Raw genomic sequence first — 27,484 nt, 5'->3', positions numbered from 1 at the left:
GAGAACCTCCTAGTAGGTTATGTTACTCGGACTTGTGAGTGTTGGTATTCCCATCCAATTTTGTTATCATAGTCAGTCTTTATATATATATTTAGTGAGTAATTCAACTCATATTTGATCAATGTTTCAGTTTTCCCTTTTGTCTTCAATTCCTTTGTAGAACCTCCTAATAGGTTATGTTACTCGAATTCATTAGTTTAGGTGTGGGTGTGTGTTTGACATGAGAATTTATGTTTGACTAGGTTATGGTTACTTGGATATTTTTTATGGATTTTAATTGAGTAATGTAGTTCACATTTGATCAATGTTTCAGTTTTCCCTTTTGTCTCCCTAGTAGGTTATGTTACTCGAACTTGTGAGTGTCGGTAACACAAATATTTATGTCCAACATGTTTATGTTACTTGACTGTTTTTTTTAATGGATTTTAAGTGATGTAGTTCATATTTGATCAATGCTTCAATTTGTACTTTGTCTTTAATTTCTTTGTAGAATCTCTTATTAGGTTATTTTACTCGTATTTGAAGTGTCAGGTATGGATATGTTATCGATATGTGTATTTTCAATTTTTTTCTAAGTTTCTCCTTGTACTTGGAGAATCATTGAACAGCCATTTCCTCATGTCTATATTCTGATGTGCATCAGACAACTTTGCTGTTGGACAAGGGTACTAAAAGAAAATTCAGGAGCTTCAGCCATATAACTTGTAGGTTTAATTGATTAATTTCACATCTGTTTTCACAGGTTCAAGGAGGTGGGAATGCTGGAAATGCCTTAACTTGTGCTGCTCGTTTAGGATTAAAACCGCGACTAATTTCTAAGGTTTTACATAGCTTTGCACATTCTTTATCTACTTAATTCAACTCCACTTTGAAGCATGACTGTTGATTGAGATAACATTTTTGTTGCATTATATAAATTGTTAGGTTGCCAATGACGCTCAAGGAAAGAGTATCCTGGAGGAGCTTGAATAGGAATGGCAACGGGGTGGGTTTTGCTCGCCCCTTCCCCGAAATGAATCCCCATCCTCGTCCCTGACCCGATCCCCGTCGGGTTTTTTAACGGGGCGCCCCGTTGGGGATTTTTTTTGCCCCGTCCCCGAACCCGACCCAAAATATTATACCCGAACCCAAAAATATTATATATATAAAATATATAAAATATTATATATATAATTAATATAAAAAATAAAAAATATTATATATATATATATATATAATCGGGGTGGGGCGGGGATACCTTGCCCCGAACCCGAACCCAAAAAAATCCCCGAAAAAAATCCTCGATACCCGACCCGAACTTGACCGGGTTTCCCATCGGGTTCGGGTCATTCTGCCATCCCTAAGCTTGAATCTGACGGAATCAACACTTCATTCTTTATTGTAAGCCTTTTTGAGATGTTTTATGGATCATACTTCTGGAAAAGATCCATAGCCTACTATTATCATTGATTTAATCAAATGTTTGAATTGATCACAACTTTCCTGAACTCCACAAGTTAGAAGACAAGAAAATAACCTAACTTGGATTGTCATATAGCTGAGACCAGCCTGCAAAGGAATGTGCTTTATTGTACATTACTTTATCTATGGTATTATTTCTTGGTGAACCAAACAAATATGTGTTATTTGCTCATTCATATGCCCTTGTTTTGGCCCCTTAAATATTAAAGCATATAATTTTTCCAGATGATACCATCAATAAGCTTAATGCTCTAGACAACCTTCTATTATATAATACATATTTTATCTTATCGCCTCTAAATGTTTCGTTAAAACCTGGACTCTCACTTAAATGTGTGGATTTCAGGTTTCTGAGGAGGGGAATTCACCATTTTCTTATATCATCGTTGATAGTGAAATGTGAGCACTTATAGCCTTATCACATGCATCATATAATAAGTTATCCTTTAGTAAGAAATGTTTTTCCTTGGAAAATCTTTCTTTTCTCTTTGGCTCTGTGCATAGTCGTTTGGGATCTGCCTAAGGCAGGTTTAAAGCATGGAGGATTATCTTCTGTAGAGTTGGCTTAAGGTCACCTTCGGCCGGCTCTTGCAGTCCTTTCTATACAACAAGATTCGTTTACATTTTTTTTTCAGGTGTGGAAGCAAGCCACATTCTTAAACTCATAACCAGAACAAAAATAAGTATTGCTTATGTTAAAAAATGAAGATAGAAATCAGGATGTTGTCTTATAATACAATTCCTATTTCCTACATAATAATATAGGTTAGTTATGGGCTGTTGACAGAATATTTTGAGCCGTTATGGGTATATTATTGTTTAAGTTGTCTCTCCTATATATATATGTATGTATGCTATTAACAGAAAAATATAATAGAAGATTATTTCATTCAAAATCTTCACACTCAATTGGTTGACACTAAATTTTCAGGAAAACTCGCACCTGTATTCACACCCCTGGTTATCCACCCTTGATACCTGAGGAACTCTCACAATCGCAATTATTATCTGCATTGGATGGAGTGAATATGGTTTATTTTGATGGAACACTGTATGAAACAGCTTTAATAGTTGCAAAAGAGGTACTTTTTCTTTTCTTGTTCTGCTTATGGTATCAACTATCCTATGGTTAGAAGCTGTATTGCTCCAACTCTTCATTTTTCTTGATATTTCCGTGTTCGGAACTTGTTCAGAAATGAGGTATGGGGGATAGAGCCTGTAACCCCCTAGACCCAACCTATATGTTTCGACTAAGTCTAATAGATCACATTTATAATTCTTAAAGACATTTTCCTAAAAACATTATTCGGTAAATTAAAATCATGTTCCAAAAGACATTTATGAAATATAATAATTTAACAATAAAAACCCCACTCATAAATTTAAAACTAAAAAAATAATAAATTAATTTAAAACATGTCGTAAAAATCCAAATCACGATAAACCGAATATTAGTAGCAAAAAAGTAATCATTATAAAATCCAATATTTTAAATTAAGGCCCATGTTACCAAAATAAAGTTAACTTGAAAGATAAAATCATTTACAATCGGATATACTCTAAGAGATATGTTGATCCTCCAAGTGCTTGATCCGAGGTATCTAACCAACAGTATCTGAAAGGGGGAAAAACATTTTCGAAAAATGAGCTAGGCTCAGTGTGTCCCAACATTACGATAAAATCATGATAGGTATACTAAACAAGTCATAGTCTAGTAAATCTCATAAAATCATACTGCTGTAAATCTCATAAAAGAGTTAACCAATGGGAACATCGTAGGGCCTGAAAGTCTATCCAAGAAAGATTTCGGGGCCACGGGGCCTACCTAAGAACACATCTTAGGGCCGCAGGGCCTACTCGAGAATGATCACAGGGTCGCAGAGCCTACCTAAAAGTCAAATTAGGTTCAGAAAATTTTTTTCAGCTTGATCAGAGCTGTACTTTATAAATCAGTATCTCAAAAATACAATTGCACCGTGACATAATTTCCATAGATCCTTAATCATGGTAATCATATACCAGTGAAAACCAATAATCAGATAACAATCATAATCCATAAGCCATTACCATTAAATCGGTGCATCAATAAAACAATAATTATAGATTTCAATGTACCACATATTAAAACAACAAAACAATAAAACAATTCAGTAATATATAGGGAACACACCTCAATAATAGGTTCAAATAGTAGATTTAGTGAGTGCTGGCCTCGCCACGCTCTGCTACAGTTTTCGAACCTAATTCATAATAACACTATATTACTAGTGGGTAACATAATTAATCTATGAAATCATAAGATTTACGGATCATACGAGTGATTACTGGAACACGTGGTTTAACTGATCTAGAGGAGCTGGGTCGAGCTGTCAAGCGATCAGGAGAGTCTCTTGTACCTTCAAACAATAATAATTTATCAGTCTCAAGTCTTACTTGATCATTCAAAACTAAAACTCTTAAGTACATATGCATTTTTCGGGTTTGATTGTAAATTTGGAGGCTTTCGACTTTGAATTTGGAAAAATGGATTGCGGAATCGAACTCAGAACGTCGAAAAACATAAAATATGATTTTTTGAAATTTTAACTTTTTAGTTAAAGTCAAAGTCAACGGGTTTGACTAACGATTTGGAGGTTTTCGGGTTCGAATTTGACAAAACAGATTCGGGACGTCGAAAAATGTCAGGATATGTATACCCGGAAAAAGTAATGGCTGGTCAATGCCGGTCAAAGTTATGGTCAACGGTAATCAACATTGGTCAACGACGGTCAACTTTTACACAAATATCACCCTAACAAAAATTAATTACATATTAGGCACCATTTTAAAAATATTTACAAAACTAGCACCCGAGTTTTTTACACATTTCACAAGTCGGGTCAACAGGTCGGGTCGGGTCGGTCAGACCAGTCAACACTACCCAACCAGTTTCGAAGCTCCCCCACGCGCAGGGGCGGCGTGTGAGGCCGCGTGAACACTCCCCTGGTGTCCGAAAATTCTAGAAAATTTTCTAAAAATTATTTTAAGCGATTTTGAGGCACTTACAAAGCTCGGTCCACAATTTTGAACGGTGGAGAGCTCGATTTCAACAAATCCGAAACTTTGATCGCTTCACCTCCCTCATGTGCTGCCGCCGGAGACAAGGAGGACACCGGCAGACTCGGAACGACACAAGGAACACGATAGTGCGGGAATTGTCGAAAACGGATCAACGATCGGAGATGAATTTAAGATTTTCTCGGCGGTGGTGCTAAAAAAAACGTCGAGACTTTGACTCGAAATTCACGGCGTTTGAGAGCGTTTCTCTTCAATTGTTTTAAGGGGTTTGTTCATCGCTCGATGAAGAACACGATGGTGGTTTCAAAACGACGATCGAAGGTCGGACGACATCGAGATCGGGTTTGAAAAGAGGGGTGCGGGGAGTAAAATTTTGCAATTGTTTCTGGTATGAAACCAGAAAACACATTGCACATATTTATGTTTAAAAGCTGCCGACACTAATTGGAGTAATTTAGGGATTGATCCCTGAATTTTCTTCACTTCTAAAATGATCTATAAGTTTTGAAAACTTTTAATTAAACCCCCAAATTTCACCAAATTACACCAATATAAATATTTTTTTCCTCTTTTTCCCGGGTTGTTATAGAGCCCTCTCTAAATACATGGAAAAAATTGAACAGACCCATGATGCATAACCATATTTAATACTCACATCTGAGTATGCCTAAGATTGTTAGGAGTATGAATTGATTTAATAATGTATCTTTAATATCCAAAATTTTGAACTTATCATTGGTAATATTCATCAACTTTGTTTCTTGGCTGAAAAACTACAAAAAGTGAATACTTTTTTAACTATTAAGCTGTTCACAAGATTGTGACCAATTTGTATTCAAGTCTTTCCCTTACATTCTTCATCATTAATATCAACTCATAGCAAGTCAATAGCACTTTTTTGTATGTTTCCAGTACAGGCAGCTCGCAAGAATATTCCAATATTAGTCGATGCAGAAAGTAAAAGGGAAGGTTTAGATGATCTTCTGGATTTTGCTAGTTACGCTATTTGTTCGGCAAAATTTCCGCAGGTAAGTTGATCTTTTAATGTTTCTTTCACATTGAAGTTTCCCACAGGTAACTTAGTTTTGTAAGCATTTGATAAAAACAAAGAAAGGGCCCTACAACTCTTATTCAACCTCCACAGGATCATTCTTCCATTATCTTTTATAAGTGTTGTCATCTACCCATATCTTTGGGAACTTATTTTGTCAGTATCAGTTAAATCTATTTTAGTTCTCCTTCTGTTGGTATTCTAGATATTTAGTTTTGGCCTGGTTCTTTAATCTTTAGTTAAAAAGATAATATACATGTGCATTGCTGCTTATATTTGTTAATTCAGTTGAATTTTTTGGCACATGTTATGAATATCCGATGAGAAAGGCATGGACAGAGGCTTCTGAAATTGCCAAAGTTAAAATTTGTAATTGTGACATTGGGTGAAGATGGATGCATAATGCTCGAAAGAAGTGTAAATGGTAAATATCTTATCAAATGGAACCCGAAATTTTGTTGGAACCCAAAAGAAAAAAACTATATTGTGAATTTACATTTTTTACGGGTTTTCTCTACTATATTTGCAGCTGGTTCCGATGCTGAAGAAATTGATATTCATAGTTCATTGGAATCGTTGAAGCAGAGAAAAGATGAAAGCAAGACCATCCCAACATGTATCTCATCGGTAAATACAAAGCAAAGGACTTTATATTGACTTGCATATTTGGGGATGGCAATTCAGATTGTGGAATCAGAAATTTGCGAATATCTTTGTGGATTTAAATATTGCAGATTCAGAAGTTAAAATTTCTATTCGCTGCAGATATAGAGAGAATATACACCCTCGAATATCAATTATACGAATACACATTACTTTTGCGGATTGTGGATTCGGATATCCGAATCCAGCTCCAGATTACGAAATGGATAATATGTTTGCTTCTAAGGGGGGTTAGAACCTTTGTCATCCAACTTTTAAGGGACCCAGATATCCAAAATATGATTTAAAATTTTGATTGTATTTTTTGCGGATTGGATATCTGATGTATAATAATATTTAATTAGGATTCAAATAGTAATACTCGAATAATTTGTTGATAAAAAACAGATTCGAATTTTTATGCAGATTTGGATTCAGATATTTCAGAAATTGCAGATATCCGCCCGCTGCCATCTGTATACATATTATAGCTCTAAGGCTTATGTTTAATCTTTATAGGTCAGTTAGAACATATGATCTGATGTAGGTGGGAATACAGTCGCACAATGTGAACTTAACTTTCTTAAATCTTTCTCTAGATTGGTGTTCTTAGTTTAGGACCATGCTTTTGGTTGGCCTGTTTCTATTCTGCAATATGTTACTGTGACATTTTATTTTTCCTGAAGTACTTGTGTTGACTCTCGTGTCTGATACATATTTCCATACACGTCGCATCTTCTTGGATCGTTGTTACAGGTAGTTCATATTTCTGATATTTTTGGAGTTCAAGTTTTCAGTGGAACAGTTCAACCTCTGATTTGATCTAGTTTTTCTCGAATCCATGTTAAAAGTTATCTCTTTTGGCAGCAAGTTTGCATGAGTTCTCGGGAGCTACTTCCGGTTTTTTTTTAATTATATTTTCTTATAACTTGAAATTGTGAACTTCTCTTTCATCTTCAGATTTTTATTTGTTAGATATCCCTTTGTAGAAGGTTGCCAAATTGAGTGCAAATGGAATAGGAACTGTGATTGGTCGGTTATTTATCGGAACAGCTGAAAAGGTTCCACCATCAGAACTTGTTGATACAACCGGCGCCGGAGATGCATTTATTGGAGCAATAATTTATGGTACATTTATCCATTGAAAGCATCCATTCCGGAAGTGACTAACTTCTAACTACCTATAATATAAACCTGGAAGAAATATCGGATTCGTCAGATCAGATCAACCATCCATCGTATTCATATATAAGATGAACCGTCAACAGCTTCATCTACCGATGGTTGAACAACGTTATATCCTTATCGGAAAGCTTGCCTCCTCACAACTGAACTATGATCTTACATTTTTTTCCGATTAAGCCATTTAAGAGGTTGACAATGATCCATTTTTTGGTTTTTTTAGCTCTCTCTGCAGGCATGCCACAGGAGATGTTACCGTTCGCTGCTCAAGTGGTAAACAGATTTTCTCTTGGTTAATTAGGTGATTTTTTCTTTCTGAGGCTAGGAGTATTGGATAAGGAGATGTTATATCTGACCTATTTTTTGAGGCTTCATTGCAGGCTGCATCGGGCTGTAGGGCTCTAGGAGCACGGACCGGTCTTCCGCACCGAACCGATCCATGGTTGGCGACCTTCTTGTAATGCCTTCCGCCTTCCGCCTTCCGCCTTCCGCCTTCCGCCTTCCGCCTTCCGCCTTCCGCCTTGTCAACTACGTTAGAGGTGAAGTATATGGAAACTGTGCCGTACAATCCAGAGTATTTTTACTATCGTACAGGCAAATAAATCCTTTTATATGGAGCAAATGATACTATACGATGGTGCTCATCTTTTAAATTTTAACTATTAGTAATATTTATTTATTAAACATATATTTTTTAATTATTTATTAATATATTTAGCAGTAATATTGATCATTTATTGATTTTTAATTATATCTATCTAGTGGATTATTATTTAATAATTAATTTATATATATATATATATATATATATATTCATGCATAGTTTATATACTCGTGCACGGGATGAAGATATTAGTAAAAAATTACACGAATTTATGATTATCTAAAATTAGTAATAATTATATATTTTTATTTATATGAATAATTATGCATTTGCAACACAATAATTATTCAAAAAATATGAAGTATTATACATTTTTAATTGTATGAATAGTTATACATCTCTCTTTATAAAATTTGCTACCTAGTGTTTTAATTAATCATATTATATATTTTGAATTGATCGTCTAGTTCAATTGGTAGAGCGTAAGGCTTTTAACCTTGTGGTCGTGAGATCGAATCTCATTGAAGGTAATTCATAACGGAGGTCTTTCACGGAAGCTGCTCACAACCTTGCGTTGGGGGAAGCCTATTACCCCACCTCCCTCTTATCTCATTACATATGAGAATAGGATCAGCTAATTTTTTTAATACATAATATTTTAATAAAAATAATGTAAACATATTTTTTGTTTATATGTTAAAAAAGATAATCTACAAAATAATTAAAATTTACTTATATTTTTAAAATATAAAAACAAAAGGATTATACTAATTAATTATTAAAATTTTATAAAATAATACTGCAAATAAAATATCGGAAAATACGTACATATTCTTATATATAATTTGAGGGTAAAGTACATATTTAATCATCTAATTATTCTTGTGGTTTTGTTTTGGTTACTCAATCATTTTTTTGTAAATCATATCTAAAGTTACATTTTGATTTTATTTTGGCCATCCACCATTAAAACTAAATAAAATTTCTGATGTGGTAAATTTTTTATTTTATTTTTCAATGATGATGTATCATTAACAATGACATGTTAACATCACTGTTAATTTTTAATGACGGATGAACAAAACGGAACCCGAACTTGATTTTAGGTATGATTTTTTAATGATCAAAATGAAATTGTAAAATATAATTGGATGATTAAATATATAGTTTATCTTATTTTAAATATGTAATAAATACCATACTGAAAATTCTAAACTTAATGTTGCCCGAAAAACTAAAGTTAATTCTCTATATATTTTTCTACACTTCTAGTTGGAAACCTTGTTGGAAAAATAACTTATTGTAAAACAAAAGATTAGCACAGATTGGAAAAAGTAAGATAAATAAATAAAGCTTAAATGATATTATTGTGTTGTTTTAGAAGCAATTTCGTTTGGATTGGTAAAATCCTTAAAATGAACGTTGCCTCCAAGGTTAACACAGTCTTCCAAATTTTTTACACTTGAAATAAGGAAGTGAAACTCGGAATTATGTTTCTCTTTTATGAAAGAAAGGAAATTATTTTATCCGGAGTAAATTCTATTGAAAAAAGAAAACTTCAATATGCTTTGTGAATAGACAAAATATAGAAGAATAAAGGAGAATGAAGAAATGAATAAGTTGAAAATGGAGAGAGACTCATTTTATAGCAAAGAAATGAGGTATTTAGGTAAAATTGTAAAGAGAAAAATCAGCAAAAAAATCTCCCAAAATATTTAACTTCACCCATTATTTCAACATTTAAATTTAAAATTATTTAAAATTTTAAAATTAAAGCAAAACAAATTTATTTCTTTACATTATTATATATATAACAAACAAACTAATGCAAAGAAGTATAAATTTGCAAAAGAATTAAAAGAAAAGAGCAACGATGCAATTAGTTGCTTAAGCACTAGTATCTGTTAGATTTTTGAATTATTGCATAGTGGAATAAGTAATTCTTCTCTTTAAAAGTGAATGAATCTTGAACTTGTTAAAATTAGGGTTAACTCATAACACATTACCACCCTCAGATTTATTTGAGTTTTGTGGTAATTCAAACATTTTGTCAAATAATACCTCAGGATGCTCATAAGTGCTCTAGAAAGACAATCTAAAGTCTTTCATAGAAGGTGATTACTCCTTCACACTTACGTAGGTGATTTCATTAAGTCTATCTCAATATAGACCACCCGAATTAGGGCTATAAAATCATTAAGAGCTTTTATTAAGATCAATTTCTCATTTATAAGTTCAGTGAATTCATCAAGTTTCTCTCACTACGATCACTCACAAACTTGAGCTATAGATTCATTAAAAGTGTACAACTCAACCTTATAAATCGGTGTATCCATTAAATCCATCTCACTAAGACAACCAAATCCTAGACTATGGATTCATTGAGAGTATAAAACTCAACCTCTCAAGTGTACACGATACGTCATAGGGATGGTAGGAGTTTACAATATGAATTACTAATGCAATGGGTGTAAGTCCTATCCCCATGGATGAATCAAGAACCATTTTTCTACATAATCCTTTAGATAAGGGATCAACAAGGTTCCTTTAACATTTCACGTACTCTAAAGTTATTACTCTAATCTTTATAAGATGTCTCACAGATTCATGTCTTATCTTGATGTGACTCTTCTTATCATTGTAAGATTTATTATTAGTGACACAAATTGTGACTTATGAGTCACGTAATAAATACATTGGAGGTGTATGTCTCCCTCATAAAGGAATCTCTACAAGTAGATTTCTAAGTCACTTGGCCTCTTGCCCAACTAAATCAAGAGTAATGAACTCTGATTTCATGGTGGAGCGAGCAATACACGTTTATTTTGCATACTTCTAAGAAAAATTGCTCCACCTAAAGTAAAAATACACCCACTAGTGGACCTTACTTCATCATTACTAGTTACCCAATTTACATCACAATATCCTTCAAGGATTGTAAGGTATCCAAAGAATTTAAGTTCATAATTTATTGTACCTTTAACGTATCTAAGTAAACGATTAAGAGCATTCCAAAGTTCATAATTTATTGTACCTTTAAGGTATCGAAGTAAATGATTAAGAGCATTCCAATGCTCAGTACTAAACTTGTGAGTATATCTACATAATCAACTAACAACATAAGTAATATTAAGTCGAGTATAGTTCATTAAGAACATTAAACTTCCAATAATCTTTGCATATTTAGATTCTGAGATATTATTCCATTAATTCTTTTTCAGTTAAATGCTAGTATCATAAGTGGTACTTACAGGGATTACATCAAAACTATTAAACTTTTTTAAAGCTTTCTCTATGTAATGAGATTGGTTTAACAAGTATCTCTTATATGATTTAGTCACTTTTATCTCTAAAATTACATCAACTACTCTCAAAGCAGTCATTTCAAATTTAATGGATAAAAAATCTTTAGTCTCTTTAATGTCTTTTAGGTGTGTATTTAAAATCAATAAGATATCTACTTACATACTTATGATAGCGTAGTTAGATTCAAACATTTTAGAATACACACATGCATCAACACCATTAGCTATAAAATCATAATTGAAAATAGTTTTATGATATTTCTCATACCATTGTTTTGTATCTTGTTATGCAAACTTTATTTCCTTTCTCAGGTGCCACGAATCTTGGAGGTTACTCCATATAAATCCCCTCATCCAAATCACTATTCAAAAAGATTTTTTTCACATCTATATGATGCACCAACAAATTGTGAATGGAAGGTAAAGTGAATAAAACATGAATGGTGAAAAATTTAGTAATAAGAGAATTTGTTTATTTGTTTTAACCTTTTTAAAGAGTGAATATTCACATGGCCTAATTTAGCATGTCACATATCATAAGTCTTAATGGTATAAGTGGAAGTAGATGTCTTATTCATAACATTAGTTAGTTTCAATCACAAAAAACCCTCCACATAAATATCTTTTCCCCCATAATCACCATTATGACATAATACAAGTTTATCATATTCAAATATTAATTTAATTCCTATCTTATTCAAGATTCCATCACTAATAAAATTTCTATGTAGTGTAGGAACATACAAAATAGTTGTAGAGTTATAGTTTTTTTCCAAAAGTAAGTTTAGTAAGATCTTTCCTTTACTGAGTACTTATAAATTGCTAGAGTTTGCCATGTAGACTTGTTAACCTTTACCTACATCTTCAAACTCGGTGAATATTTCTCTATTGGCACAGAAGTGTTTGGAAGTGTCCATGTTCACTACCCACTCAGTGTGATTTTCCACGAAATTAACCTCATATAGCACATCAACAATCAATTCGTATGGATTATTGATCAAGTTTACTTGTGGTTTTTTTTTATTATTATGATGACTATGGTAATTAGAGCAGAGAAAACATTGGTATGCTTTGTGTCCTAACTTTCTACATACGTAGCAACTCATCGGGTTGTTTAACATATGTTTGGTTCCCATCTTTTTGAAGTTGATTTCCTTCTTTGGTTGGGAGTTACTTTTCTTCTTTAGATTGGAAGAATTCTTGAACCTGTTATGACTTACATCAGAGAAAGATTCCAAGAGATTAACCTTAAAAGATAATTCAGTTTTAGAAACATAATGCTTAATTTTAAGGTGGTTTTCTTCCTCGATTTTCATGTGGCATATAATCTCTTCTAAGGACATATTTTATTTTTTGTGCTTCAAAATGTTTTGATAGTCAGATCATGACTTGGGTAGTTTTTCGATCAACATATTCACTTGGAGAATATCGCACATTTTTATTCCTTCAACTAGGATGTCAGAGACAAGCCTTTCTTAGACATGTACTTGGTTCATGATGGGTTTATCTTCGATCATTTGGAACTTTAATTATTTTCTAGCGACATACTTCTTGATTCCGACATCATTATCTCTGTACTTCATTTGTAGAGTATCCCAGATAGACTTGGCAGGTTTGTCTTTAACAAACAAGACAAAGAGGTTGTTAGCTATTTGACTAAGCATATTATCCCTTACTAGTTTGTTATCCTTCTTGTGTTTGACTTTGGATGCATTATCTTGGGAACATCAAGAGTTTCTTCATTTTCATCGATTGTGAGGGCATCACATAAGACATAATCAACCTCTAATTTCTCAAAGAAAATCATCATTCTTTGAAACCAGGGATGGTAGTTGGTTCCATCCAACGGTTTAAGTTTGGAAAGATCAGGGATTAACTTGTTTGTTAGAGTCATGTGTTTGTTGTAAGTAAATTGGTAAATTGCTTCTAAATTGTTGGAAAATAACTTACTGCAAAACAAAATATTAGTACTGACTGAAAAAATAAGATAAATAAATAATAAATAATTTAATGTGTTATATAGTCACTTCCTTAGAAGCAATTTCACCCAAACTGGTGAAATCCCTAAAATGGACGTTGCCCCACAAGGTTAACGGACTCTGAAGAATTTCATACACCCGAAATAATGAAGTGGAATTCGGAATAGTATTGCTCTTTTCTGGAAGAAATGAAAATATTTTATTTAGAATAAATTCTATCGAAAAAAGAAAAACTTCGCTATGATTTGTGAAGAGAGAAAATATAGAAGAAGAAAGGAGAATGAAGAAATGAAAGAGAGAGAGAGAGACTCATTTTATAACTAAAAAATGAGAATATTTAGGTAAAATGTGGAGAAAAAACAGTAAAAAAAACTCCTAAAAATCTTAATTTTCCCATTATTTCAACCTTTAAATTTTAATTAATTAAAAATTAAAAATTCAAGTAAAACAGATTTATTTCTTTACATTATTAAATATATAACCAACAAAGTTTAAGTTATTTTTAAAATTCCTTAAAACATGAATATAAAAGGACTATTACATACGAAAATAAATATATATGAATAAGAGATAAAAGGACTATAATTACCTGATCAATAGTAACAACTGATCCATAGTTATTGTACCAGTAAGACTTGTTCCTCAGAATCTTCACCTAATAGATATAAATCAATTTAAAAATTATTTATTTATTTAAATTACATTTTCGACCATCTCGTATTATTAAAATATGATAAATATCATGATAAATCACACATTTAATTATTCAATTATCATTTTAATTTTATTTTAATCATCTAATTATTTAAAAAAAATAATCACTAACGTTACGTTTAAGTTTTATCTTGGTCACACAAAGTTTACAAGTTAATAGAATTACTGATGTGATATTTTTATTTTTTAATGATGATATAGTATTATTTTATGTTTACACATCAACATCATTGTTAATTCTTTAACAAAGGACGACCAAAATATAACGCTAGTGATAATTTAAAAAATATAATTGAGTGATTAAAATGGAATAAAAGTGATAATTAAGCAACTAAATGCATAGTTTACCCTATGTATCATACATATACAACAAGTATATTTTTTTTATTAACACAAGTATAATTATATCGTTAAGATAGGGTTTTTTTTATCCAAATATCACCCAAGAAATCAAAGTAGCACTTGTTCTGAAATCGAGGTAAAGAGGTGCGTTATGTGAAATGTGCCTTGCATACGTGGCAACGTTCTGGGAGGCGAACTTTTCCCGGGTTTTAGTTCAGGTGGAACGCCAGCTAGGAGGCGCATCCTATAGGATGAGCCTTTGAGGGATTCTATGCGCCAACTCGGGGTCATGTCCTACAAGGCAAGTCTTTCGAATTAAATCCCTTCTAATTTTAGGGTTAATATTATAGAATCTGGTTTATGGTTTTTGAAGGTCAAATAACCCTAAACTATAACCCTAATAACTAAACCCTTAACCAAAAATAATAAACCCTAGACATTAAGTTATATATAAACCCTTAATCATAAATGTTAAACCTTATAAATCATAAATCATTAACCTTAAAATTTTAACTCTAAAGTGTAATCATTTAACCCTAAAAAATCATAATTTATAAAACTAAAACCCTATATTAACGTAAATAGTAGAATGTAAACTCTAATTAAAATAAAATATATAAATCCTTAATATTTATATGAAAAAATATAAAATAGAATTACATAAAATAGAATATTAGAAAATATAGTATTAGAAATTAAAATAACATAAATTTTAATATCAGAAAATTACAATTACATAATTGGTCCACGATTAAGAGATGATAAAAGAGATTAACATTTTCTCCTATTATGGCGTAGGTTTCTATAATGCCCACATATTTTGGATTCTTTTGATATATGTCGAATATCCATATCATAATGATTTCGAGTGAATTTTGGATGACTTGGTTCCCTTAATAAAAACGGGTCTGGTATAATTGTAAGCCAAATTTGGATCTCATTTGGGTATTTTTCCTTACCTATGGGAACTCAAATTCATATACCTTGAATACTTGTTAAAGCTGTTAGATGAGATCAACATAATTTTTATAGTTCAATTACAAATGTGAGCAAACTGCTATAATATGGGAGCATGGATACTTTAGAACTTGAAAAAAGTCATAATCACACCACATTTCTTGTAGATTAACTCTGAAAGAGTTAGATTCAATCCCTTGAAGAGGTTGTGGCATCTTTATTACACGAAATAATTTATGGGAGCGATAAAAATTTGTTACCAATATTCCATTTGATGCTGTAACTTTTTTCTATAGTCTGCTACTAATCTTGGGTAATAAACATGGTTGTTTTTCATCCAAGTAAGAGTTTGTCCCTCGAGCTTCGTGAAAAGCTTACCTAAATGAAAATATGTAGTTTTAACCAAATCAATAATAGGTAAATGACTCGCCCCCTTTAAGGTTGAATTGATAGCCTTAGCCAAGTTGGTTGTCATATGATCATATCAATATCCCCTATCGTATGCATTTGTCTATATTTCTTTGTTGACGGTTCTAATATAATTATAGCCTTGTTCATTTTTTTCTTGCAACTCTTGAAGCATAAACTCAAACCTTTGAGGTAAGATTCCGTAACCTAAGCCATATGTACTAGTTAGTAACAAGTATAAATAAATAAAATAAAAATGATTGAGAAATGAAATTGAAAAAAAGTAACTTGCCATGCGTATAATTAATTGACATTCATCATTCTTTCTAAATTTTCCATGGTAGTTTGCAGTAATATGTCGTATACAATAACGGTGTTGGATATGTGGGAGTTTCCACATTCTACCCAAAGAGTTCAATGATGCTTTGATCCCAACTCTATGGTTTGAAATGATGCATATATCATCCCCCTTAAGAGTATATAAGTGCAAATTTCTGATGAAAAAAAGCCCAAGACTCTGTATTTTCCCCTTCAACAAGGGAAAATGCAACGGGAATAATGTATTGGTTACCATCTTGGACAATTTTCAGTAATAAAACTTACTTGTATTTTCCATACAAGAAGGTACCATCAATTTGGATTACCTTTGCAATATTTCATCGCATTAATACACTATGGGTAAGTCTAAAAAACGAAGAATTGATATCTTGGAACACTCAATCATTCTCGCGCTTGGAAAGTTTCAAACTCAACTATTATCCCAGGATTGAGTCTTTGTATTATGTTAAACCAACTTGGCAGCTCATCGTAAGAAGAATCTCACTAGCAGTGAAGTTTTAAAATGACATTCTATTTTGTCTTCCGTGGTTTTTTGTAGGAAAATGTGTAACCATATTGTGATTTTATAGCAAAAATCAGCACTACAATCATTATATGAGAGCTTATTTTGACCATGAGCATGATGACTTAGCAAATAATGCTAGAATCCAAGTTAGGATGGTCCTATTTGATTCGTCTTGCACAACATGTTTAAGGATTGTTGTATCTTGTTAGTTCTTATATGTTTTTCTTTATCTTTCTCTTTAATACACGAGCCATCGAATTACATCCGTTATCACGTTTGGCACGATGGTAAACATAGTTTTTGTTAGTAGATCATTTGACTTTGGAGTGAACTGAATTACGAATACTATAATTCTTAATTGCAATCATTTCTTCATCTTTGGATGAGAACTCCATTCCAATAAATAACTCACCATCATTGATTAATGAGTTATATCCATAGTCTCCAATATTAGGCATATCTAGAAATTATAGTTCGTACAATGCATCAATGTTCATTTCATACATATATGTTAGAGGTTCAGTTTGTGTCATATTTATGGTAACTTATTTTACACCATCATCAGAGTCCATGTTAAATTAAGGTGATTATGCTTCAACGAATAATCATATCTCAACACCATTTGCATCTGACTCACTCAGTGGTTATTCTGGTGGATATGAATAATTTGTTGTCTCATTTGTGGATGCCAATCTGATGTTCAGGTCCAACAAGTTGGTATATGAATATCTTCCCCTTGAACTTGAAGGCATAATGTCATATGGGGTTAGAATAGATTGTTGTGTCGATGGAATTTTAATGTTGAGGTTGAAGAAGTTTACAGAAGAATATATTTCCTTTGAAATTAAAGGCATAATGTAATGTTGATTCTAAACAGATTGTTGTGTCTGTAACAACCCCAACACGTATCCGACCCTAATACGTATCCGGGGTGTCACTTGACTTTACAAAACATTTACTTTTTAAAATGGTAGTTGACATTTAAGCATACTTTTGAAATGAAATGGTAAAACCTTTGCTTAAAAGTAAATGTACAAAATTTGGCTTATATTGAAATTTAAAACTCAATTATTTACATAAATATAGTAGTACATGTTTACAAAAATGATCATAGCATATGTTATTCAAAACTTTAATTACATGCAAACACCTTAATACTACAAAATCACCTACTGTATAGGTTGTTTCTGATTTAATCTTCTTGTCTAGGTAGGCTGTCTTGTTTGATCTTAGCTTTTCTCCTCCTGTTTCTTTGAACCTACGTGTGAAACACTCGCACCCTAAGTCACAGACTTAGTGAGACACATAATGAATAAATGAAACATTGAAACATGAAATCATATACTTAACATTTATAATTATCATGTAGTACAGAGATAATCATGCAATACACCAAATAAAAGCATATAATATCTAACAATATTTATTCATGTTATTTCTTTAATAGCCCATGGTACATTTCTGAGAGCTGAATGTATGTGAGTGCATTGAGGTTGTGCACTAATGTTGTCACCACAGCTCGTATAAATTACACTGAAGTGCTGTGTAGAAATGTCCCGAAGGACCACGTAGAATTGTCCTGAAGGACCGCGTAGAACCATCGACTCTTGGCATGCCAATTATACCCCTAGCTCTCATATCATATACTTATGGGCTTTACCTTTTATAACATTTCACATAGTTTATCACATGGACCATTAGCTTATCATTTAAAACATAGGATAACATGTAACACATAGCTCATGTATAACATTGCATATGCTTGTATTCATACACACATAGAAACCATATCAACAATATGCTTGTACTCATGGAGTCATGAAACTAAAACATTGGAAACAAACTCATCGCAAGTCTCATTTCCATAAAACACCATATTCATAGTAGTATGCACTTACCTTGGCCTCATTTGTCAAACAAAACACTTAGCACTCTTAATTGGTCTTAGGCCTTAGGATCGTCCTGAACTTGCTTTCGATCGATATCTACACAATAATATGATTGGTATAAATATTAAAATTCATATCACTTTAATCAATCTTTAATAACATAAGCTAAACGAAGCACTAAATTCTCCATTTTAATCTTAATAGTATCGGTACCCAAGGTACAATACCGATACTTCTTTACTTATAGTATCGATACTATACTTCAATATCGATACCCATTCTCGGTTCTGGAATTTCAATTCTAAAAATGGTACCGATATATATACATTGTTATCGACACCCTTAGTATCGATGCTACTACTTCGGTATCAATACCTCATAAAGGACTTGTCAACTTTAAGCTTATGGTATCGATATTGTTCATCCAGTATCGATACCCAATCCCAATTATTGCCTAATTTCGCTTTGAAGTATCGGTATTGTTCATCTAGTATCGATACCCCTTGCTCATAACTTACTCACTTAACCCGAAAATTTTCCAAAACTTTAATACCTTTCTCACTTTACTCTTCTTTAAAGCCTTTAAACTAAACTAAACCTACTCAAATCAACTTATATCAACTTAACTCATCCTAATTTCCAAAATCTAACTAGAACACTTGAAATCCAAAATCATACTAAATATTCAACTTTGTTCTTAATACTTTTTATCACTATAAATTTCTTATTTCAACTCATGTCAAGTCAAATTTCACTTTAAAATCCATTTATATATTCTTTCTTATCAAATGACTTCAAAAACCTTTATGTTCAATCTCTCATAACTTTTCCATCTTTTAGTTTCTATAACTCCATAAGCTTTTTCAAGTTTCCTTAATACCCTAATAACCAAAACCAAATCAGAATTTCAAGAAATAACTAACTGAAAATTTCTTACCTTAGCTATGGAGTCTCGGTGGAGAGGAACAAGAAATGATGAAGAGAATTCTAGATATTCATTCTCTTCATCTCCACGTGTATATATATTACCCCACTAATATATTTTTAATTCATTTCTTGCTAAATGACCCTTATATCTTTAATTCTTTCAATTCTTGCTAATCAGTCATACAAAAAAATTTCCAAGTAAATCTCTAAACTTTTAAATTTATCTAATTTGATCATGAAATTCTAAAATCTTGCAATTTGGTCACTAACCTGGTGTTTGGGATGTTACAGTGTCGATGGAATTTTGATATTGAGGTCAAAAAAGGTTACAAATGAATGTTTTCCCCTTGAACTTGATGGGATATAACCATATGGATTATCAGTGGACTCACCTCGATAGAGATCATAAGCAGTAGCTGATGAATGCCTCTCCATTAAACTTGAGGGCATGACATGAGGTGAATTTAATATTTATGATATGAAATCATTTCTAAAAATTTAAGTTGGGTTGTCCACTTGATCAACTTCTTGAGCTAACCCATGGTGAGAGAATAATGACATACCATGAACCTCACTCACTTCAAGAAATTTGGTATACATCTCTATAAAAGCTTCTGAATTTTCATTTTGAGCATCAACCATCATAGAAACATCTTCATCATTGGAAAAATCAAAAGTTGAATATGATTATGGAAAAAGTTCAGTAAAAAATATGTATTGAAGTGGAGATAGTGTTCTAGTACTTCTGACATAAACTTTCATGGAAATTTTTTGGATTAACTCCTCAAGAGTGATGTTTCTCTTAAATGATATGGGGATATAATACTCTGATTCAAAAATAACTCCTATTTTGTATTGGAAAATTTAACCATCATAATAAATAATAGCAAATAGACTACCCATTTTTTAGATACGAGTTTGAGAGTGTAAGTATTAAAATGAACAAAAAAATATATAATGTTCCCCTTCGAGGAAATATTAATGTTAACACCTTTCACGTTTGATGCGATGGGTCATTATGACATAGCAGAGATTCTCTGCAAAAGGTGAAAATGCTTCTTGTAGGACAAGCCTTCCTTTTTATTAGAGATTCTCTATGTTTTTCAGTCAATTATATGCACAAATGATGTTTCCTTCGGGGAACTATTCATGTCACCACCTTTCATGTTTGATGGGATGATACACTATGACATAGTAAAGATTCCCTACAAAATGTGAAAGAGCTTCTTGTAGGACGAGTATTCCCTTTTTTATTAAACATTCTTTGTATTTTTCAGTCAATTAAATGCATATATGATGTTCCCCTTCGGGGAACTATTCATGTCAACTCCTCTCATGTTTGATGGGATGAGACACTATGACATGGAAAACAATTCCTTGTGAAAGTGATTCCTATAGAAAAAGCCTTCCCTTTTGTCATAGATTATATGCATTTTCAGTCAATTATATGCATAGATGATGTTCCCCTTTGGGGAACTATTCATCACAATAACTCTCACGTCTGATAGGATTAGACACTATGACATAGCACAGTTTCCCTACAAAACGTGAAACACTTCCTGTAGGACGAGCCTTCCTTTTTTTGTTAGAGATTCTCTGTATTTTGTATTCAGTTATATGCACAGATAATGTTTCCTTACGGGGAACTATTCATCATAATAACTCATTATATATTAGTTTTGAATTGTTGTCCTCACTACTTCATTGGGATAAAATAATATCTTTTCAAGTACTATGTCAATGTTAATGTTGTCTTTTGTATTTTTAACCAAGCCTCTATGATGTGTGTGATTGAAGTAACTTATGCATTGGGTATACAATTGCTTCACATTAGAGGGAGGTTACAACAAGGATATTAGGTGTTACATACTCTTCATCCAAAGCATCTAATGATGAAGTAAAAAGAGCTTATGTATTATAGAACCATCAATATGTTTATTATTCTCAAAATTATATCAGTTTCATACATCAAAAAGATTCCACAAACATATTTCCCATGTGATGAAATGTTTAAAGGTTGTATGCCTTGCCCGCAAGGTTATACGTCGAACCATTAGTGTTATATTCTAAGCCCCTTGGAGTATATTACACGTCTATTCATATAGATCCATCGTTTGCTTCATATGCTTTATATCTGGAGGGTGGTGCTCCTCCACAGATGCCTTTACCACCATCGTATAGATTGTAGTCATCGATGTTATTCTTTTCACAATTTTTTTAATTATCAGTAAACAGTGGGATTGTTGATCATACACATCCTAATTCTTTATTCTATAAAGATCTTTTATCGGTATCTATTTATACCCAAGAAAATGAAGTTGATCTTGATGACAATTATGAAACTAAAGATGATGAGATTAAAGAGGAATGGAAACCTAGATGAAGAAACCCTACTCGAAATAGACAACTACTGCCTTATAAACACATTCATGAAGAAGACATTGTTAGAATTTATATTATGTTTTTTATGTTTAATGTAATGTTTTTAATTGAATATTATGCTTTAATGCTAAGCTTTTATATTTATGTTTAATGTTATCTAGCTTTTTTATTTTTATATTAAGTTTTTTTTCTATTATGTTTACGAAAACCATAACCCTAAAATCAAAATGAATGTATTTATGATTTTATTTAATGTTTGTTGTTTTAATCTCCATAGGTATGTAGATGGATAACTCATTTAATGTAATGTGTAATATGTGTTATTTTTTTCTCCTTAATGTAATATGTGATACGATAAGTGTGAAACATTAAGATAATGTGATCTTAAAATCCTAAAGATAAGGTCTAGTTTAAATTAGTCCAATTAATAAAAAATATATTAAAAATAATAAAAACAACCTTTAAACATTTCATCACAAGATTAATATGTTTGCGGAATCTTTTCAACGTATAAATTGATATAATTTTGGCATTAGTAGACATAGTGACGGTTCCATAATGCATAAGCTCTTTTTGCTTCATCATGAGATGTATTGGATGAATAGTATATAACACTTGATATCCTTGTTGCAACATCCTTTCAATGTAAAGCAATTGTATACCCAACACATAAGTTGCTTCAATCACACCCATCGTAGAGGTTTGGTTCAAAATATGACAGTCGACATCAATATTGACATAATACTTGGAAAACACTATTATACAAATGAAGCAATGAGGACCACAACTCAAAACTAATATATATTGAGTTGTTGTGATGAATAGTTCCCTGAAAGGAAATATCATATTACACATAATTGCCTAAAAATACAGAGAATCTCTGACAAAAAAAGTAAGGTTCTTCCTACAGGAAGCGCTTTCACCTTTTGCAGGGAATATATGCAATGTCATAATGTCTAATCCCATCAAACATGTGAGTTATTGTGATAAATAGTTCCCCAAAGGGAACATCATATGTACATATAATTGATTGAAAAAAAAAACAAAAAAATCTATGAAAAAAGGGAATACTTGTCCTATAGAAGTCGCTAGCAATCTCTGTCATGCCATAGTGTCTCATACCATAAAACATGGAAGGTGTTGACATAAATAGTTCCCAAAGGGGAACATCATATGTGCATAAAATTGATTGAAAAATACAGAGTATCACTGGAAAAAAAAAAGTGAAAGCTCGTCCTACAAGAAATACTTTCACCATTTGCAAAGAATCTTTGTTATGTCATAGCGTCTCATCCCATCAAACATGAGAGGTGTTGACATGAAAAAAAGTGGAACATTATATGTTTTCTATTCATTTAATACTTACACTCTCAAATTCTTAAACTCTGAAACTCTCGCTCTTATCTCTTAAAAAATGGGTCGTATTTTTTGTTTAGTATGATGGTCAAATTCTTCAGTCCAAAATATGAGTTGTTTTCGAATCAGAGCATTATATCCCTATAACATTGAAAAGAAACATCACTCTTGAGGAGTTAATCACAAAAATTCCATGAAAGTTTATGTTGGAAGTACTATAAGACTATATTCACTTCAATACAAATTTCTTATTGAACTTTTTCCATTAATATATACAACATTTGATCTTTCCAATGATGATGATGTTGTTGTGATGGTTGATTATCAAAATGAAAATTCAGAAGCTATTACATAGATGTATGCTAAAATTTTTTAAGTGAGTGGGGTTCATGGTATGTCATTATGCTCTCACTATAGGTTAGTTCAGCAAGTTGATCCAGTTGACATCCTAACTCAAATTTTCTACAATGATTTCACATCATTAATGTTAAATTCACTTTGTGGCATGCCATCAAGTTCAATGGGGAGGAATTCATCAACTACTACTTATGATCTCTACCGATGTGGGTCCACCAATAATCCATATGGAAATATCCCCTCAAGTTCAGGGGGAAGGATTCATCAGCTACTACTTACAATCTCTACCGAGGTGGATCCACCAATAATCCATATAGAAACATCCCCTCAAGTTCAGGGGAAGGCATTTATCTACCAACTTCTTTAACCTTAACATCGAAATTCCATTGACACAATAGTCCGTTCAAAACCATAATACAATATGACTTAAAGTTCAAGGGGAAAATATTTTTCTACCAACTTTTTCGACCTCAGCATCAAAATTACATCAACACAATAATTTGTTCCGATCCCATATGACACTATGTATTCAAGTTCAAGGTGAATACATTCATCTACCAACTTGTTTTACCTGAACATTGGATTAACATCCACAAATGAGATAGATGATTATTCATCTCCACTAGAAGATTCACTTTATGATTCATGTGTGGATGGTGATGAGATATGATTATTCAGTAAAGTAGAATCACTTCAATTTAACATGGACTTTGATGATGGTACGGATGAAGTTCCCATAAATATGATACAAAATGAACCTTCAACACGTATGTATGAAATGAACTTTGACGCAATATACGAGCCAAAATTTCTAGATATGCATAATATTGGAGACTATGAATTTAACTCAAAATTCAATGATGATGAGTTATATATTATAATGGAGTTCTCATCCAAAGACGAAGCAATGATTATAACTAATAATTACAATACTCATAATTTAGTTCACTCTAGAGTCAAAAGATTCACCAATGAAAAGCATATTTGTCATTATATCTAACGTGATAACAAATGTAATTGGATGGTCCGTGTATCAAAAAGGAAGATGAAGAAAAACATATGGGAACTAACAAGATACAATATTCCTCATACATGTTGTGTAAGAGGGATTAACCATCCTAACCTGGATTCTAACATTATTTGTCAAGCCATCATGCACATGGTAAAAGTAAGCTCTCATATAGTTATTGCAATGTTGATTTTTGTTATACAATCACAATATGGCTACATCATCTCCTACAAAAAAGCATGGAAAGCAAAATAAAATGTCATTATAAAACTTCACGGCGAGTGAGATTCTTCTTATGTTGAGCTATCGAGTTGGTTTAATGTAATGCAAATACTCAATCATGGGATAATAGTTTAGTTCAAAACTCATCAAGCATATTAGAATGATAGAGTGGTCCGAGATAAATGTCAATTCTATCATTTTTTTAGACTTACCGATAGTGCATTAATACGGTGAAATACTACAAACCGATGGTCCAAATTGTATGGAGAATACAAACAAGTTTTATTATTGGAAATTGCTTAAGATTGTAAACGCAATATTTTTCCCGTTACATTTGTCCTTGTTGAAGGGGAAGATACAGAGTCTTGATATTTTTCCTTAGAAATGTGTTTTTACATGTTTTCAAGAGGGAAGATATATGCAACATTTCATACCTTGGAACTGAGATTAAAGCAGCAATGGACTTTTTGGGTAGAATGTGAAAACTCTCACATGTCCAACATTGTTATTATATTCGACATATTGATGCAAACTAACATGAAAATTTAAGAAGAATTATGAATAACAATTACTTATAAGCCTGTGTATGTTACTTTTTTTTCAATTTCATTTCTCAGTCATTTTTATTTTATTTATTTATATTTGTTACTAACTAGTATATATGACTTAGGTTATGAAATGTTACCTCAAAGGTTTAAGTTTATGCTTAAAAAGTTATAAGGCAAAAATAACAAAAGGTTACAATTACATCAGAACCATCACCAAAGAAATGTGGATAAATGCATATGGTGAGGATATTGATATAGTCATATGACAACCAACTTAGTTGAGGTTGTCAATTCAACCTTAAAGGATGCGCATCATTTACTTGTAACTACTTTGGTTAAAATAATTTATTTTCATTTGGGTAAGTTTTGTGCAAAACTCGGAGGACAAACTCTTACTTGGGTGTAAAACAACCATGTTTATCACACAAGATTAGTAGCAGATCTACAGAAAAAAATTAGAGCATCAAATGAAATGTTGGCAACAAATTTTTCGCGCACCCATGAATTATTCGTGTGACGGAGATGTCACGACCTCTTCAAGAGATTGAATCTAACTCTTTCAAAATGAATCTACAAGAAAGGTGGTTTGAATGTGATTTTTTTCAAACTCTAAAGTATTCATGCTCTCATGTCATATCAGGTTACACACATTCCCATTTGGACTATAAAAGTTATGTTAATCTCGTCTACTAGCTTTCATAAGTATTCAAGGTATATGAATTTGAGTTTCCCCATAAGTAATGAAAAATACCCAAATGAGATTCAAACTTACCTTACAATTATATCAGATCCGTTTTTATTAAGGGAACTATGTTCGTCCAAAATCCACTTGAATTCATTGTGATATGAATATTCAATAGACATCAAAATAACCTAAAAGATGCGAATATTGTAGAAACCTAGATCATAATAGAAAAAAAATGTTCATCTCTTTTATCATCTCCCAACCGTTGACCATAATTAAGTAATCGTATTTTCTAATATTTGAATTTATGCTACTTTAAAGTCTGGTATTGTATTTTTTTGATCTTCTATTTTATGTAATTTTATTTTATATTTTTTCATATAAATATTAAAGATTTTGTATATTTTATTTTAATTAGTGTTTACATTCTACAATTTAGATTAATATTTTAAAGTTTTAGTTTTATAAATTATGATTTTTGTTTTAGGGTTGAAAGATTACGCTTTAGGATTAAGATTTTAAAGTTAATATCTGCGGTTTATAAGGTTTAACATTGACTATTAAGGGTTTACACTTTAGCGTATAGGGTTCATTATTTCCGATAAGGGTTTAGTTATTTGGGTTATGGTTTAGGGTTTTAACCTTAAAAAACCTTAAATTGGTTCCGAAAACTCTATCCCTATAATCGAAAGTAGACTTAATTCGAAAAGTTTGCCCTGTAAGATGCGCCTCTCAGCTGTCGTGCCACCTCAACTGAAACCCGGGGAAAGCTCACCTCTCAAAACGCACTTCCCTGCCATGTATGCAAGGCACGTCTCTCACAACGCCATGAGCCTCCTTACTTGATTTCAGAATGGGTGCTAATTTGATATATATTAGAGAAAAGCCGTTAACTTTGTGTTGTTTTTAGTGATATTTGAATAATAAAAAAACCCTTAAGATTGTTCCATTATTTTAACAACAGAAAATTAAGATATTAATTGTATAAAATACACATAATTAAATATATTCATACTATACATATCATTTACGCTTAGATTGTTGCATTATAGGGTGGAAGCTAACCTTGGCTTCTCTTTTTGGTCCGATGGGTGGTGGCTTCGGCTTAGGTGCTTCACCACCTACTGATGCCACAGTCACGACCAGCCTTAGATTGTTGTTGATTTTGGAAGGGAAAAAGAGCATGTTAGTGTTGGTCTTTGCACTGGCCGTCGCATTGGGTGTTAACAACAGCCCTGATGCAGCCGACGCCATGCCCATTCCGCTGCCGCAACTCGCCATTTTGAACTGATGGAACTGTTACAATTGGTTCAAGCAAATGAAAGAACAAAGATTGAGAGATCTTCAATTAATTGGATTTTTCTTTCATCAATGAGTCATCTGACCTTGAGTAAATGGATTTTTCTTGGGTTTTTATCCAATAGGAAGCTGCCACCTATGCACCATTTCTCTTTCATTTGGATAATGTGATTAAAATTTTGCCTTATGTTTTTATATTTCTTTGAACGATTTTAAAAATAGGGTAAATTATTTGTCAAAAAAAGGTAAATTACTAATATAATT

General features: G+C 32.0%; 1 protein-coding gene and 1 pseudogene across 1 annotated transcript; one reads left to right on the top strand and one right to left on the bottom strand.

Annotated features, from left to right (window-relative positions):
• The first annotated feature begins 338 nt into the window (after positions 1–338).
• LOC120129641 lies at positions 339–7,981 on the top strand (annotated as a pseudogene).
• Positions 7,982–13,317: 5,336 nt separating this feature from the next.
• LOC120129702 (photosystem I reaction center subunit IV B, chloroplastic-like) lies at positions 13,318–27,211 on the bottom strand. Its single transcript, XM_039147143.1, has 3 exons — positions 26,987–27,211; positions 13,871–13,936; positions 13,318–13,401 (listed from the first exon to the last, which is right to left on the bottom strand). The coding sequence occupies exons 1-3, from the start codon at positions 27,200–27,202 to the stop codon at positions 13,318–13,320; spliced, it is 366 nt and encodes a 121-aa protein (XP_039003074.1). The 5' UTR covers positions 27,203–27,211.
• Positions 27,212–27,484: the final 273 nt, after the last annotated feature.

Source organism: Hibiscus syriacus, unplaced genomic scaffold (assembly GCF_006381635.1).
Source record: "Hibiscus syriacus cultivar Baekdansim isolate YM2019G1 unplaced genomic scaffold, ASM638163v2 tig00110503_pilon, whole genome shotgun sequence".
Classification (NCBI taxonomy): domain Eukaryota; kingdom Viridiplantae; phylum Streptophyta; class Magnoliopsida; order Malvales; family Malvaceae; genus Hibiscus; species Hibiscus syriacus.
Note: the sequence above shows the minus strand (reverse complement) of the source record. Positions and strands in the feature narration are given on the sequence as shown.